The sequence below is a fragment of the Salmo trutta genome, chromosome 17 (assembly GCF_901001165.1).
Source record: "Salmo trutta chromosome 17, fSalTru1.1, whole genome shotgun sequence".
NCBI lineage: Eukaryota > Metazoa > Chordata > Actinopteri > Salmoniformes > Salmonidae > Salmo > Salmo trutta.
In genome coordinates, this window is record NC_042973.1 from 27,456,301 (window position 1) to 27,472,963 (window position 16,663).

The 16,663-nt window shown below is 40.2% G+C and overlaps 2 protein-coding genes across 2 annotated transcripts; one reads left to right on the top strand and one right to left on the bottom strand.

Moving 5' to 3' along the window:
• Nucleotides 1-5,469: 5,469 nt before the first annotated feature.
• On the bottom strand, nt 5,470-6,240 carry pgpep1l (pyroglutamyl-peptidase I like). Its single transcript, XM_029695261.1, has 3 exons — nt 6,211-6,240; nt 5,804-6,030; nt 5,470-5,725 (listed from the first exon to the last, which is right to left on the bottom strand). Exons 1-3 carry the CDS (start codon nt 6,232-6,234, stop codon nt 5,470-5,472), a joined length of 507 nt encoding a protein of 168 aa, XP_029551121.1. The 5' UTR covers nt 6,235-6,240.
• Nucleotides 6,241-7,021: 781 nt separating this feature from the next.
• On the top strand, nt 7,022-16,320 carry LOC115151979 (synemin). Its single transcript, XM_029696369.1, has 4 exons — nt 7,022-7,947; nt 10,137-10,261; nt 12,314-12,369; nt 13,489-16,320. Exons 1-4 carry the CDS (start codon nt 7,156-7,158, stop codon nt 15,612-15,614), a joined length of 3,099 nt encoding a protein of 1,032 aa, XP_029552229.1. The 5' UTR covers nt 7,022-7,155; the 3' UTR covers nt 15,615-16,320.
• Nucleotides 16,321-16,663: the final 343 nt, after the last annotated feature.

The following is a 16,663-nucleotide window of genomic DNA, read 5'->3' on the forward strand; positions in this document are numbered from 1 at the left end:
TCAGAGCCCTTATTGGATTCCTCTTCTATTGTATGTGTCATCTGAGAGATGAAAACACCAACATCACCAACAGAGACATTGAGCAAAAAGGATTTTGCGCCAAAAATGCAACACATACAGAAACAAACCTGAAGTGGAAGGCATTGGATCAGTTCTGATACAAGGAGAACTAAAGGACTCAACTGAACTCCACCTTGTACTCTACATACGTCTGCTAAAAGCATGCGAGGCATTGTACGCAGCATATCTTTTTTAGACTCGTCATTAGTCTCTCTGTACAATTCAAACATTTATATAAAGGTCTTACAGTTGTATGTTAGACCTTAGGATCATTTTCACACACATCATTGGTTTGTCACTTTTATAACTTTTGTACTGTTCAGATGTTCACCTGTACAGAATGAAGCTGCTATTTTATTATTTTTCTTTTTTAGATGTTATATATATACATATATATACATATATATATATATATATATATATATATATATATATATATATATATATATAAAGAAATCCTTCAGGTTTAATAGTTTATGATCTCCACTACAGTCCATTTCTTATGCGTCATACTTCTCCAAGCAAAGAAAATGATCATTTAGATATAAAATGACTTTTCTCTCTTCTTTACCCCAGAAGGTTGTCTGTATCACCACATATTCTCCATTGCCTTTAACTTTTTTATGAACATGTTTTCCTTTGCATTCTTTTTTTGTAGATTTCTATATTATTATTGTTATTGTTATTATTATTATTAGTTTGAATGGACACCTTAGCTCCATGTGTGAGCGTGTACGTTTGTCACCCTTCTTGTACCAGTTGTCTAGCACTGCGCCTAGTTATTCCCCCCTAGGTGCAACTCAATCTCAGGTCGAAGTAAAGGTTTTGCTTTCTCCATACATTCTCATTACTGTCCTCTGCTTGTTTCACCTCTCTGTTGAGTCCAATAGTGCCCTCTCCCCTCCCCTCCAGCCCCACACTGAAATGTACAGTATACCTGCCTCCCCCAGTGCCTCCTTTTGAAGTCAGGATTAGTTACACAGGATTTTATTTTTTTCTACTGCATCTGGTGTTTTAACCCATCCATTTTCCTGCCTCTCAATTAATAGGGCTAATTGGGTTGTCTTGTTTGCCTTAATTATCCCAACCACTCACCATCCCCTCAAAGAAGACTCATCCATAATCATGGTTCTCTTTTTGTGTCTTAGATTTCAAACGCAGCATTACTGCTTATTCTCCTTTATCATTCGATTCATTTCTGTTGTCATACTCATTCTCTTATGATGAAAGTGAAAACAGTTTCTGTTGTTATTCTCCTTAAACATGGCATCTGTAAACCAAATAAGGATGGGTTAAAGTCCAGGGAAGTGGTCACATTTCAATGTCATGAATGGAATAGGTCTTAGTGGGGGTGTCGGTATGAAAAATGTTTTTGAAGCACTTCTCCTTTTGAAAAAGTGTTGCTTGGTGATTATTTTTTCCTTCTTTGAAGGTTCTCTCTGTAGGATTGTTATTTATTTTTTTATTTTCCTTTTGTGATATCAGTTTAAATCACTGTATAAAGGCCCCATGATTCAGTATAAAGTTGGATTTTTTTATGTATTTTCTTTGGTGTCATGACTGGGGATGTTTTTCTTTTTTTCCCTTCAAGTATATATCTACCTCACTCTTTTAAAATATATGTATGTGTATGAAAAACAAAAGTACATCTCACCTTTTCTCATTAGTCCGTATAAGGTAACCTCACAGTCCTCTGGATCCGGGTAGACCTCATTATCAATACACACCACACACACACCTAGGTTGGAGTGGAGATGGGATGTAGCTCGGGTGGTTCTAATTCTATTTAGTCTCAAATGCTTAACGATTTCTGTATCAACTCAATTTTCTGCTGGTCCAAAGATTTTAAATAGAAAATAAAGTATGTTGGTAGTTAACTGAAAGTATGAGGATTTTTAATGTATGTGGTACAGATTATGTTACGGGTTTGATTTAATAAAAGATATTGTCTGGCCTGTATTTCTCAGGAAATGGCTTAAGTCCGACTCTCATGGTTTGAGCGCTAACATGCTAACCTGGTAACCTAATAATGCTAACTTAGAATAACATCAAATGACTATTGTGATAGGAAGTGTTTACAGTAGGCTACACAAAGTCACAGTACAGTATGTATTGGTAGAGAGAAGGACACAGCCACCTCAGACATCCAGGGCCGTAGCCAAGACATTTTAATAAAGTTGAATCTCATTTACTGCATTTCTATACAATTTAAAAACTGTAAAATGCTATTTGGAGAACAGCAAAAACAACCATTGTCATATTGGTTGCTGTAGCTTCATTCACCTCAGTCGATCTACGAATACATAGCCTACTAGTTATACAATTAGATTAAAAACTATAATTGAAAATGTACAGAGTTTAGCAGATAAAGTATTTTATTAACAAAAGGTGAACAAATACATTTGCTATACAGACCTTTTTTGTTGTTGCAGTTTTATAGTTCATTTCCTGCAATTCTACACATGACTTATGCCATGTTAATATGATATCTGAGTGAGAGTAACTAACAAAATCAATGGAGGCCCCTTGGAGGTCTGGGCCCCTGGGCACGTGCCCTGCATTCCCGGTCAGTAATTTGGCCATGATTACTACAAGTCTAGATAGCTAACTAGACTAATTTACCAATCTACAATGTTTTCTGACATGGGCTGATTGAGTGACTGTCAGTGACATATAAACAAGAGAGAAACTGCTAATGCACAGCCAAGTTTCAAAATTGCACCTTATGTATTCTATTATTCTAACTCTCAACAGTAAGTTGAGAGTTCCTTTTTTTAATTCAAAATAATTACTGAGGTCTGGACCTCGGTGTCCTCATATGTAGCTACACCCTGCAGAAATCCCATCTCCCCTCCTCCGCAAACAAGGATTTCACAACAAGAAATCCTCAGATCATACAGCTGCCAAGAAGGGTGAAGCTGAACGATAACTTCTTTATTTTCAATTGTATCTATGTATTTAGGTAGATTTCAAACAAATCAGTATGTTGGAGTCAAGCAATTTTTATAAAACAAAAAATGGGAAACATTGCATTTATCATCTTTAATCATTCTAGACATTTTGCAAGGCAGAAATCCTTTGCTATTGTAATGTACTGTATATTGGAAAACAAGGTAGATCAGAGGATGTTTGGCTTTAGCCTGAATTCTGGATAACTAAAGCACTACTGACATTGAAACAACTCCTGTAGAATGTTTGCCAACACTGGCTTCTGGTTTCAGCTTACACATTTCTTCTTGTAAAAATGGTCATTGCTAATATCCTATGTAAAGTACTGATTTCCCCTAAAGTAAAACTGATGGCACTTATTTCTGTGAAACCCTCTTAGTGAAGACAACATAAACCATACTCACTTACTTCTACACTTAATAACCCCACAAGTTCTCAAAGTCAGTGCTACAACTACGAAAATAAGCTTTGTCCCTTATGTTGCTGGGAGCAGTTGAGTGTGGAAATAACCGGCATTAGAGAGATAATAGGTCAATATGGAGTAATTGTGGTACATGAAGGCGAACGCAGGTTAAGACACCACATTCTCTGTCCTGGGAGGGATGTCTCAAAGCAGACCAACTGTAGAGAGAACATCTCCAGCCATCTGCTGCTGCTCCATCTCCCCATGCATCTGTCAGACAGGACACTGTTGGTTCCTCTGTTCTCCTTCATCATCTAATCTCTCCATCCTATCCACCTGCTCCTAATGACTCACTTTTCTAAATAGCACCTACAAAGCTCCCACATTCAAATATTGTAGTATTTTTTTTTGTCCCCTGTTAAGATTTTTTAAATCGTTCCAATTGGCTTGAAATAGACTTAACCTCTGAATAGACTCAGATGTTGAGGTAGTTGATGTTAATGTCCCTTCATTGTAATCTTCATGATCCTCCTCATTGTGATTAGTCTTAAGACTACACCCCTGCTTTCTCTACTCTACTGCTGCTGATAATGGCGCCGCTTCAGAAAAGGGTGTCTCAATCTGTGGGTGTAAATCCTCTAAGACTGGGCCAATATCAATGGAAGTGTTGTTGAGATGGCATGGTTGGATTTAGACCTCAAATTCTCATCAAAGGTATTTGTCATTAAGGTTCATAGAAAGGTGAAGCTCAGATTATGTAGAGCAAAAGACAAGTGGAGTTGAGGGCATATAAACATGATTCTGATTTATGGAGCGGAATGGAGAAAGGTTTTTGGTTCACAGCTCAACAAAACCTGGAAGGCTTACGTGTTCAATATTCTGAAGTTATACTTTTTGTAGGCTGTAAATCCATGGGGGGGGGGTGCAAAAGAGACTTGGTTGGATTAATGGCACATTGGCGGAAACAAATGGCTATATATATATATATATATACACTACCAGATTTTTAAGAAATAATTCAGATCACCGTTTTAACAAGGGCCCTGTGCTTCTGTTGTTGAGTACAGTATAATGGATGGGAGTGTTTCACATTTAGATGTAGTGTTTCAAGTGTTGGTGTCTGTAATGATAAAAGATAAGAGATATGTAATATTTATTTCTTCTTTTTTTCAGTTATCAAAATTGGTTAAAGTGTTGGCCTGTTACGAAGTGATTATTTGTTTTCTTGGAATGCTGGCTGTGTTCCTTAGTTACCAGAAGGTTACATACCAATTATAACCACAACTCAAGTAGATACATGGACATAAATAGGACAGACATGTCCAGTAGATTACGGGTAGTCATGGCAGAGAGTAAATAGCATGACTAGAATTTTAAGAAGAGTTGTTTACAGTAGATAAATGGTTTCTTTTTGCATTGCCAATTTGCAAACATGGAGATAAGATTGACTGAAAAGGTTGCATTTCAATTATTATTAATATAATTGTAATTGTATTTTCTTCAGAATGTTCTATATGCAAACCTCAGGTTTATAGAAGAGGCATCCATGCAATCAAATCGCAATAATGAGCTTGAGGTTTATCAGTATAATTTTTCAGGCACTGTTGTTCTGCTTTGCATTCCGACAACTTCAAAAAGGGGCCTTGATCTACTGAGAAGATTTTACTTCGTTTTTATTTACTTATACTTTCACAAAATCTGAGTCTCTGTCATTTCAATGATTGGCTAATATATTTGGTTAAACAGCTTGGCTAGACTCTGTCTTTTTGCAAGTTCTGTATCTGAGGCCTCATGGTTTTTCACACGTATAGTTGAGATGGTGTATTTTTGACATGCCATTCTCTTAATGTGTATCTATGAGAATTTCTTGTATTTTTTTCTTAAAATTTGAATAAAAAAGTGAATGAGAAAGATGACTTGCTGTCATGACTGATTGCTTATGAGTTACCACATACTTGACTATATTCCATACTTGTATATTTAGCAGAATGACTTACTGTTTACAACACATTGAAACAGGATGAATAGTAACAATACGAGTGGCATGATCTAACCGGTCATGGATCATCTCCTGTGTGCACTATGCCTGAGGTAGCCATGGTTGGGTCTTCGGGAGTCTTGGAGACAGTTGTCATGTGGTCTTTGGCTGTTTGTAGGGCCTCCAGCTGGTTGAGCATGGCCTGAATGACAGTCTGCAGCAGTGGCACCAGTCTGTCAGGAGTGGCCATGCTGCCTGAGGCTGGCACATGGATGAAGGCTGCCCTCACATGGCCATGGTGCAGAGAGCAGTAATACACAAAATCACACAGGTACCTGGATAAGAGGGAATGCCTTACAAATCATTGTCTTTACTATTAATGTACAGTATATCTGGGATATATGGAACCCTACCTTCCTGCGTCCCTTGAGTAGATGACATCCAGACCCATTTGTTTCAGGTCCTTGGAGAGGGACCTCATGTCTATGATTGAGTCTAGTCTATCTGGTCCTCCCTCAATGCAGCAATGATTAACAGGACAAAAGGCACACACATCTCTATCTCTGTAACCATGGTTCTTGCCTGTCTGCTCCAGAGAGATGCCTCTTGAGCCCGGGGCTATTCCAAGATGTATGGCAAACTGGGAATCACAGAGAAAAGTCAGTAAGTCAACCTTTACATGTGAGTACTGTACAGTAATGGGGCTGAAAAGCAGTATAGACACAGGTAAAGAAGCAAAACATATTTTAGATATTTGACTGTTAGAAGGGGATTGCACTCTTGTCCCAACCCCTCCTCCCATCATGGTATGCATATTTACCTTTGGGTTAACAGTTTCCCACATGCCAACTATCACCTGATGTGATTTGAGTAGCTCACTGATACCTCTTTAATGTAGATATTAATGTTCTCTGCCAGTCCAACCTTCTCCAAACCCTATTGCAAATGCAGGACATGATATATGTAGTTTGCACAATAATTAAATGTATTGAATTAAATATACACATTCAATTGAGATATCCAACATGTTACATTACCTGAGCTGCCTGCCAACTAGGATTTACCAAGTACTCTCTGAAAGGCCCGAACCCTGATCAAAATGAAAACAGAACTGTACAAAGGGGAACACCAGCGCTTTCCATTCCAGTAGCCAAACAATAGCCTACATAGCAGAAGCCTACATTTGCTTAGCTGTCAATAAAACATACAATAGCCTAATATAACTTCGAAATAAAACTTTAAAGGTAACACAGACCAGTTAATACCACGGAGACTTCATCTGCGTCCATTACGCGCGACTGATACTCTCCATTTTAAGCAGGCAGATGAGTCAGACATATTCTGTACGTGCAGAAATTAGAATCCCTACCAATGAATAGCATGTATATCTGTGAAGTGTAATCAAGAATAGTTTGTTTTCAAAAAATGTTTACATTTTGATTTGATTTTATTTGTAGGGTGTAGTGAACTGTCTCTGTTGGAACGGGTGTGCGGTTGCATCGTACATTTCTCTCCACTTGGTAGAGCTATAGCCCACCATAGGAAAAGCGAATAAGATTTTCAACCCACTAACATCTGCCAGGATAACGGGCCGCTGGAAGCCATGATTAAGCCTCCGCCCACCTTCTGCACTTAACAAGTCAAGCCCTCATGCTGAGTTGCATCACAGCTCTGCTCCCAGACGCACTCGCAAATAAGACCAGAACAACATTTTCTCCGTACTGAAATATAAAGACGCGAAGGAGTAACATTTGTAAATGACAAGATGTTACAATTCAGGAGAAGCGTTGAAGCAGAAAAACATCAATTACAGGAGCTCAACAACAGACTGGGCCAGTACCTGTCAAGAACAATGCAGTTGGAGCATGACAATGCAATCCTCATAACTGAAATAAACAAGATAAGACAAGAGAAGACAGTGGAATGGGACAACCAATATATGGCCGACATACGGGACCTGAGGAGAATGGTGGGGCAACTATCTTTCGAGAAGTCCCGAGCCGAGACGGAACGAGAGAAGCTTTGGCAAGAGTTTCAGATGTTACAGTTGATGTGTTGTGAGGAGCAGGTGGTATGCAAAGACATAGGTGGAGAGCTAAAAGGTTGCGAGAAGCAGCTTCATAAAGCTCAACAGACCAATGGGGAACTTGAAGAACGGCTGTTCCAGCTTGAGAACGAGTACAAATTCATTGAGGATGCACACAGACAAGAAATGACCAAGCTCCGGAGCCAGGTGCATTCACGACCTATTGTTACCCAAACGTACCATGGTCCTCCAGCGGTCTCGATGGAAGAGATGCAACATTATGCCCTCAGCCTGTCCGAAGGATGGACAGACACTTCAGAGATGTATCGAAGGAAGGTCGAAGATATGGAGGAATCGATCAAAGCGGACCAGACGAGGCTGGGGGATCTCCAAAGGGAAAAGATGAAGTATGCCTCAGAGTTTGACAAATTACGTAAAGAGGCTGAAAAGCAAGGTCAGATTCAAATACACCTGGAGGAACAGCTCATAGACATGCAGGAGAACTTCCACGGGGACATCACCCAGTATCAGGTCAGCAAATAGGGTTTGCATCCCATGTTTAGACACCATTCGGTGTCTGTCTTTTGACAGTATATATACAAAAGTCATAACAATGCAGAAATTTGTGTTATTTTTGGTTCCGTTCATGGATCATGAAATGCATGCATTTCTACAACGTGATTGGTGCTGCGCACAGATCGCACAGCCTTTCCATTAGAGATGACTGCCTCCTCTAGGTGCCACACCCACTATTTTAGGAGAAATTTACTCCATAGTAAATTCAATTGCTGCAGACTCGAACATCGTTTTTTAGTTCGTTTTTTTGTTGTTATTTCTCATTATCATATTTTGTACTATGATGCATAATTATTATGATGAGTGAGATGGATCCTTTACCTCCTTATAATAAGTTATACTGCTATGAAATTTCACTATATGACTGAATTTATTGATCAGATATTTCTTCAATGATAATGTTCACAGTATGCTTCAAAGTTATGTTTAAACGACACAAAATGTGCATATATTTGTGCATGTACTTCAATCACATTGGCCCACAGGAATTAAAAATGGAGCAAAGTAACTGCAGGAACTGAGAAATTGATATATGAGCCACACCTCCTTGTGAAGTATCACTTTCCTACTTGGAGGGGCCTTGTACTACTTTGTGATTCTAAATGAGCACAACTACTCCATATAAACTCTCAACCAGCACCTGTTCCCTGACAGGCCTGTTGGGACCACAGTGAGGAGTGACATTTGGCTGTATCACACCCACTGCCTACCATCCATCCACTGGGATCAGCCTCTTATAGATGATATCAACACTCGGTCGATGGTTCTGAAGCCAATAAATCTTGAAAATAATCTCAGCAGCTTTGATTTATAAGCCTGTGCCATTAAAATGGCAACCCCAGGGTGGTGGAAGGCCCATAACTTCCCTCATAACTACAGAGAAAAATGCATTCTGCACCAGTTCAGTGTTTCAGGCCAGACAAAAAGGATTGACTGGCCAAACATATTACGGCTGTTAGCTGTACCAGCCACTTAAACCAATTAGCTGTCACAGAGACTAATCCTCAGTATCCTACTAACGATGGAGCCCTACCAAGCAGATCAATCATTTTACTCCAATGCACATTTCCAAAATAATTTCAAGGTACATCATGCATAATGTTGTCATAAACTCTTAAGTGATGTCTAATTGTTCAAAATAATCTTCAAATTCCTGGAATGGGTTTAAAATTGAACCTGACACTCATTCAGTGGGATGCCAAATGTCAGGGGTCATCAACTAGATTCAGCCGGGGGGCGATTTTTTTGGAGCGGATGGTCAGGGGGGCAGAACATAATTACGAATCATTTGTAGACTGCAAATTGACCGCAAGAAGCCCAAACAGATATAATATTTGACTAAAACATAATCATTTTAAACCTTGCTTATATTTGTATATGATAACGTCTCTTTATTATGTATGTAAATACTTGAGAAAAGATTCCCAAAAATAAAATCACTTGGAGCGGATTTCCTGGTGTTTTTTCATTTCCAACAACAAACGTTTTTTTTGTATTATTATTTTTAGCTCAGAAAACCAAATAAAACCACCCACGGGCCAAATTCTGCCTGCGGGCTGCCAGTTGGGGAGCCCTGCCATATGTCAACATCAGACTAGACTTAAAGGGACAGTTGTTTACCTAGCTGTTTAGTCTGATGCGTTTGAGGGATCACCCATGATTCAGCCAGTCCATCCTGCTTTTCCTTTAAATGAGAGGTGACTAGGAAAGGTGTCTCAAGGGCCTTTAAAACAGGTGCACAACACAAACAGCAGTGCCACATTCACCTGTACACACTCAATACAATTGGATCGGTTACCTACTGAGGGAGAAACGAAGAGGGTTAGATGGTGAACCAAAATACCTTATTGAAACTGACACGTAGTACAATGAATGATCATATGGGTACCTTAGAGGGACAAATCTGGACAGTAAATTGTGGCCTGAAAGATGGGTTTATATTCGTATTCAGGGTACCACCTCTCATCTGAATTCCCTACATCTGATATTGCAATATGTAATGAGAAATGTAATACATATATTGATATGTAATCCATATAGACCGACCCTATAATTATCGTCTCATAACAGTATTTGAGAAAAATGTATGACAGGATAGAAGACAATGCACATGCTCACAATTACATTCCATCGTCTCTTTGCAGGTGATTATTGATCAGTTGGAGCGGGAGCGGGAAATGTTGGCCAACACCATGGCGGAAAAGGTCAGAGACCACCAGCAGCTCCTGCAGGTCAAGATGGATCTGGGCATGGAGGTGGCTTACTACAGGTAGGTCTTCTTCTGTACTGCTAGTCCTTTCTGACTTCTATAGAGGCCACTATAGAGACTTTTAGCAGAGATTGCTGTTATGCAACCAACAGTAGTTACCAAGACATAGTACTAACAACCTTACTTCCCACATGATCCAAGCACAGTTAGAAATGTCATGTTACATTATTCTGCCTCATGGGTTAGACGTTGTGTAGTGCTCCTTTTTACTATAGTATCTTTGGAAATCAGTGGAGGTGGCTGAAAATGCTGATTCTGAGGAAATGCTGAGAGAATTGTGGTGTAGTGCTTTTGTAAATACAGTCAGTTTATTATTGCAGCTTAAAAGTACCATAGAATTACAAAGCAGCCTTTACAGTATAGTAATACATCGGTTTTGCCTGTCGGACCAGAAATTTGATTTGATTCTGTCATGTTAGGCCCAACACTGACCCTTCAATGCTGCAGTGTTGTTGGACTTGAAATGTATTTATAGTGATTTCACCCTTCACTGTAGCTGCAAAGCAACTGCTCTGCTGCCCTCCCATTTGGCAGGGGCACTTAGCATTCCTCCACACAGCCTTCTCTAATATTAACTCCTAATGTTATCCACAGTGTGATATCTGTAGGAATATTTTGCTCATTTGTAAACAGCCAAGACCTAAACAGTTTGGTCTTAGGTGAACAGGAAATATTTGCTATTTATATCTCTGTTAGAAAAAAAGTATTAAAGTGATTTGTGAGATGTCTTGTTGAGCCCTGATATGGCAATGCCAGACTAATACCATGTCACTACAATTCACATTGGATTACTTCAAGAACACTTCAATATTATCATAACAGAGGCTAGTTTAGTCCCACAACACTAGTACAATCCATGCACATGGTTATATCAAGCGATGGCATTTAAGATGAAATAGCCATGTCAATACTCACTTGCTTGACACTTGTTATCCTGCTTTATTTGATTTTATTTATTTTAAATTGAACCTTTATTTAACTAGTTAAGTCAGTTAAGAACAACTTCTTATTTACAATGACTGCCTACACCGGCCAAACTCGGACGACACTGGGCCAATTGTGCTCCTCCCTATTGGACTCCCAATCACGGCCAGATGTGATACAGCCTGGAATCGAACCAGGGTGTCTGTAGTGACGCCTCAAGCCCTGAGATGCAGTGCCTTAGCCCTTTACCATGTTTGATATCCATGTCTTTACCATGCTTCGCCTCGTGGCTATGACCACATCATAGCCATGATAAAAATGCCATAACACATGGCTTCTCATGAATTATTGCTTAATTCAGAAATCTAACACAAACACTAGTCTCTTTTTGGTCTCTTCCGGGGTCTCTCTTTGTGTCATCTGGTCTGTGGCCCATATAAAGGATATTATTTACATAATATTCCCTGGTCTCCCTAGGCTCTTTATCGAGGTCTCTTGTAAGCCTACTTAGACTGGTACATCTGCACTTTGTTTAAAATATTTGGAAAAAATGTCTTCCTTGAAGAGTTAGCGGGAAAGCTGGTCTGTCTCCTATTGTGTGCGTGCCTGTGTACACATTAGAATCCATAGTAGAGAGCAGACAGAAGCACGTTGTAGCTGTTATTTTTAGGTCAGCCTTTTGGGAGAGACACCGGCGACTTTCACAGGGGTTATAGCTTCAGCAAAGTCTCATAAGGTAGCTTTTGTTTTCCAACTCTTATTTTGTGGAGCCATTACTTTTCCGAGGCAGGTGAGCTGTTCAACTTTACTGGTACAGTATGTTTGTTGTTAGACGTCTTTTGGTCTGTTGTGGTAAAGTGTTGATGTTGACCTCTGCTCTTGTTTGTATATGGCCAGGTCCATGGGTTGTGTTCATGGTTTGGTAGCCTACCTGTGTGTTTTATTTGAGGTTTGAGATGGCAGGGCAGAAAGATCAACATCCTCCTGTGAGGTGATTGTATTTGTGTGAAAACAAACCATTGCTTAATTATGAAGAAGCAATATTGCACTAAGAATACAAATCAAATAATTTCATTGCCATGTATGTACCCTTGGTTTTAATGCCATTGTGTTTTTGTTTCTCTATAGGGCACTTATTGAAGGAGAGCATCAGCAACATCTGCAGTCAAGAGGAAGAGTCATAGGTATTGTACATAACTTTCAAATAAGTCATACTTTCGGCCGGGACGTTTGTGTTACTATACATTTGAGAGTCAATTTTCTTTAGACATTTTTTCTATTGCTTACATCCTTTTGGTAGCATTTATTTATTTTACTCAATTCTACAAACTTACTGTATATACAGGTAATTGCCAAAATAAAGGAAACATCAACATAAAGTGTCTTAATAGGACTTTGGGCCACCACGACCCAGAACAGTGTTAAATTGGGTTGATATCTGGGGACTGAGACGGCCATGGCATATGGTTTATATAGTTTTCATGCTTATCAAACCATTCAGTGACCACTCGTGCCCTGTGGATGGGGGGAATTGCCATCCTATAGGGGCATAGCTATGGTAGCCAAAATAATGGCTTGCCCTGCAGTTTTTAAACATGACCCTAAGCACATCTGTGTGGAAGCATTTGCTTTCAATATACTTGGTATTCCTCATATTTCCATGATTTTGTCAGTTACCTGTATATACACTGAGTGTACACAACATTATGGACACCTTCTCTTTCCATGACATAGACTGACCAGCTGAATCCAGGTGAAAGCTATGATCCCTTATTGATGTCACTTGTTAAATCCACTTCAATCAGTGTAGATTAAGGGGAGGAGACAGGTTAAAGAAAGATTTCAAAGCCTTTAAGCAATTTAGATATGGATTGTGTATGTGTGCCATTCAGAGGGTGAATGGGCAAGGCAAAATATTTAAGTGCATTTGAAAGGGGTATAATAGTAGAAACTAGGCACACTGGTTTGTTTCAAGAACTGCAATGCTGCTGGGTTTTTCACACTTTTCACTGTTTTTTCCTGTGTGTATCAAGAATGGTCCACCACCCAAAGGACATCCAGCCAATTTGACACAACTGTGGAAAGCATTGGCATCACAATTGGCCAGCATGCCTGTTGAACACTTTCGGCACCTTGTAGAGTCCATGCCCTGATGAATTGAGGCAGTTCTGAGGGCAAAAGGGGGGGGTGCAACGTAATATTAGGAAGGTGTCCATAATGTTTTATACACTCAGTGTATATGCAGTGATAGACATTTCCCAATTTATAACAACATTCATTTGGTGCTTCACTCTCCACCTCAGATATTAAGATGATGCCTCCACAACAGTACAAACCAAGAGTTTCCACATCAACCAGACAGGATGTAAGGAAACATCTGGATGTGAAATACATGGAGCCAACCTCAAGCTTGAGAAGATCACCTGTTCCATCTCAGTATGGTCGCACCAGTCCTTCCAGGATCATTCCTATCTCAGTCAAAGGCAGCAGCTACAACATGAATCAGAGTCCTACCGCCAGAAGGGACATGGTCTCATTCACTAAATCCCAGTCTGCATCCTCAAGCTCTTCCTCCACTACCGTTAAACCTGTGGCCCAGAGTACGGACAAGACAAATATAGATGCTCAGAAGAAAGTTGTGGAGGAGAGGAGTGTGAGAATCAAAGAGGGGTCACAACACTCAGCTAAGGATTCTCTTGACCATTCTCGAGGCATAGCAAACACGTCCAGTCCCATTTTCTCACCCACTGCTGACCCCAAATCAGTGAGAATTCTGTCACCACCAATGATGAGTCTTAGCAGAAACACAGAGGAGGACAACAAAAAGAAAGCAGAGAGGCAAGTTGAAAGAGAGGTGAGAGGAGATGCATTTGGTCTTCAGAATGTCAAGATGCATGCCAAAGATGGCAGCATTACAGCAACCACGACAAGTGATAAGATGGTCCTAGACTCTGTGTCTATGGAGGAACTCATTGAGAAGGTCATGAAACCTGCTGGTTTGGATCGAAAGGTCTGCAGCTCATCTCCAGACTCCAAGATCACTTACCATGTGGAGAAAACGGAGAAGGAGGACGGGTCAACAAAGACACAGATTATCCTGGAGTCCAAGGTGCAGGAGGAGCTGGATATGTCAGAGGACTTTGCACTGGAGGAACTTCTCAGCAAGGGAGTGAAACACATGTCACTGGAGGATATCAAGGGCACTGCAACAGGAAACATGATTCAGAATCTGCTCAGCCTTGGGCTGCATGGAGGAGAGGACATGGAAAACAAGACTGTCAATGTGGAAATCATCGAGGAACCAGTGGAGGGTTACAGTGACGAGGAGTACGAGTTTGAGGAGAAGTCCACACCCAAGTTCTCCCAGCCCTCTTCAATGTTCTTTCAGATTGAAGAACTAGAGAATGACCCTCACGGCACCAAATACCATGAGAGTGGTGCTGAAGTAATGAAAACCTCCATGACAGCAGCAAACTATGGCAGTAGTGGTGAATCTGTGAAGGTCCAGGAAGACTTCAGAGATAGTGAATCTCCGTACTACAGCCACAACCAAGAGTCTCAAGAGTATTTAGTCTCCACACCTGATGGAAATCTGTCAGAGCCTGAGGAGGGTGGTGGTATAGCATCATATGGACATGGTGAACCACCCTCCAGTGGTGGACGAATGGTGGACGACTTTTCAGATGAAAGGTATTACCAGGAGGGGGAAGCCTCAAAGAACACATTTTTTGTTGAGGAAATCGATAGTTACAGACCTGCATCGGACAGCCAGTACATGAAAGATGACCACTCCTTGGCCCCAAAGAGTTACTCAGAGTGCATCATTGAAGAGGAGACCATCCGTGTCTCCCCCACAGTGCAGGAGTCAATGCTCGGATACCTGAGAGAGGAAACTCTACGCCCCAAAGAGCAGCTGAGGGGAGCCCTAGAGCAGCTCCAAGGAACAGTGTCAGGGAGCCTGAAAGAAGAGCTGGCTCTCCTCACAAGAGGCGGCAGTGATAGTCCTCAGAACATATCTGTGGACATAAAAAAAGTACACCAGTCCTCTGACAACGGAACCACGACCATTGTGGCAGAGCTCAAGAGCTCAACAACTCTAGAGGACTCTGGGCTGCTGGGGGAGCAGGGGGATGATGTATCTGAGGAGCAGATCATGGCGGCTCTACGCTCCTCCAACCCCAACCTTGGAGCAGAGGGAGGATACACCTTGGACACAAAGGAGATGTGCTGGGTGACTAGCAGTGAGGGACAGGGAGGCGAGTCCTCAGCTGATGTCACTGAGAAGAACATCAAGCTGGGGCAATCAGAGAAGTCATTCACCTTCCAGATGGATGTAAATAATGGCCAAGGACAGGATCCCCCACTGAAGGTCACTCATAAGAAAAGAGTTGCCACAGTCTATCTTGAATCTAATGAAGATGAGTTCTGATTCAAATTAGATATTTTTACTATAATACTCCCCATATTAAGTCACACACCAGTCAATCAGTTGCAGCGAACTGTAAGGTGACGTTATTCGATGTGATTCCTAAATTGCTATGCCTACAACTGTGATAAGAGTACAAATGATAGCCACTGCATATATATAAAAAAGTTTTAATAGCATTTGTTACCCATTTTCAAATGTCTCTCTGCTTCTTTTTAAGAATATGTTATATTCATTTCCTGCTATATTTTTGTAGTAACCTGTACCACAGAATAGGGCTGTCTTTTTGCCTGAGATACTATAACCAAATATGGAACAATGCTAATATATCCTCCATTGTTATGGTTAATGCTGCAGTCTTAAAATATGTTCAACATTTACAGTATGTATCTAGAAAAAAAACATTATACCTATTGTTTCCTGTAATGCCATGTTATTTTTAACCACATTTAAAGCTAGTGGTTTGTTACTGAGGGAGTTCCTGTGGTTAATAAGGGAAATCCTCCAATACAATGCTAATGATGGCTATATTTGAATGTGTTTATGATAGGGCACAAAAGTATGTGTATCATGTCTTGTCAAATGAAATCTACTTGCTATTAACAATTTGAATTGGAAAGAAAAAAAGAAAAAAATCAAATGCAATTCTAAATCAGATGGGGTGTAATCGAGTGATTCTGATCACCACTTAGTAAAACCACTAAACGTTTTCTACATGTTTGACATTATTATTAAGTTTCAAAATGTACAATATTGTACCCTCAAAAGTGTTTTATAGGTTATCCTTCCGGTTCCCTCACCATGATCTTTTAACCTGTAAATGGCTTTAGAGGGAGCAAGAAGAAATCCAAACATCTTGAATTCCAAAGAGAGGTGTTTTTCTCTGCTTGTAGAGGCACTGGAAGCAAGACAGACAGACTGTAAACAAGGTGGAGTGAACTTAAGGAAAGGAGAGACAGACAACTAGAGAGAATATGGAGATAAGCATATGGTTAATGTCTGAGATAAGACCTGTACATTTACACTGAACAAAATATAAACGCAACATGCAA

What these genes read in the sequence shown, in the direction of transcription:
- pgpep1l (XM_029695261.1), bottom strand. Translation starts at nt 6,234, where the DNA reads ATGTGGGAAACTGTTAACCCAAAG. An exon ending in GGGAAACTGTTAACCCAAAG is followed by an intron (nt 6,031 to 6,210) that starts GTAAATATGCAT and finishes TGTGATTCCCAG; the next exon opens with TTTGCCATACATCTTGGAAT. An exon ending in TACTCAAGGGACGCAGGAAG is followed by an intron (nt 5,726 to 5,803) that starts GTAGGGTTCCAT and finishes CCTCTTATCCAG; the next exon opens with GTACCTGTGTGATTTTGTGT.
- LOC115151979 (XM_029696369.1), top strand. Translation starts at nt 7,156, where the DNA reads ATGTTACAATTCAGGAGAAGCGTTGAAGCAGAAAAACATCAATTACAG. An exon ending in GGGACATCACCCAGTATCAG is followed by an intron (nt 7,948 to 10,136) that starts GTCAGCAAATAG and finishes GTCTCTTTGCAG; the next exon opens with GTGATTATTGATCAGTTGGA. An exon ending in GTCAAGAGGAAGAGTCATAG is followed by an intron (nt 12,370 to 13,488) that starts GTATTGTACATA and finishes TCTCCACCTCAG; the next exon opens with ATATTAAGATGATGCCTCCA.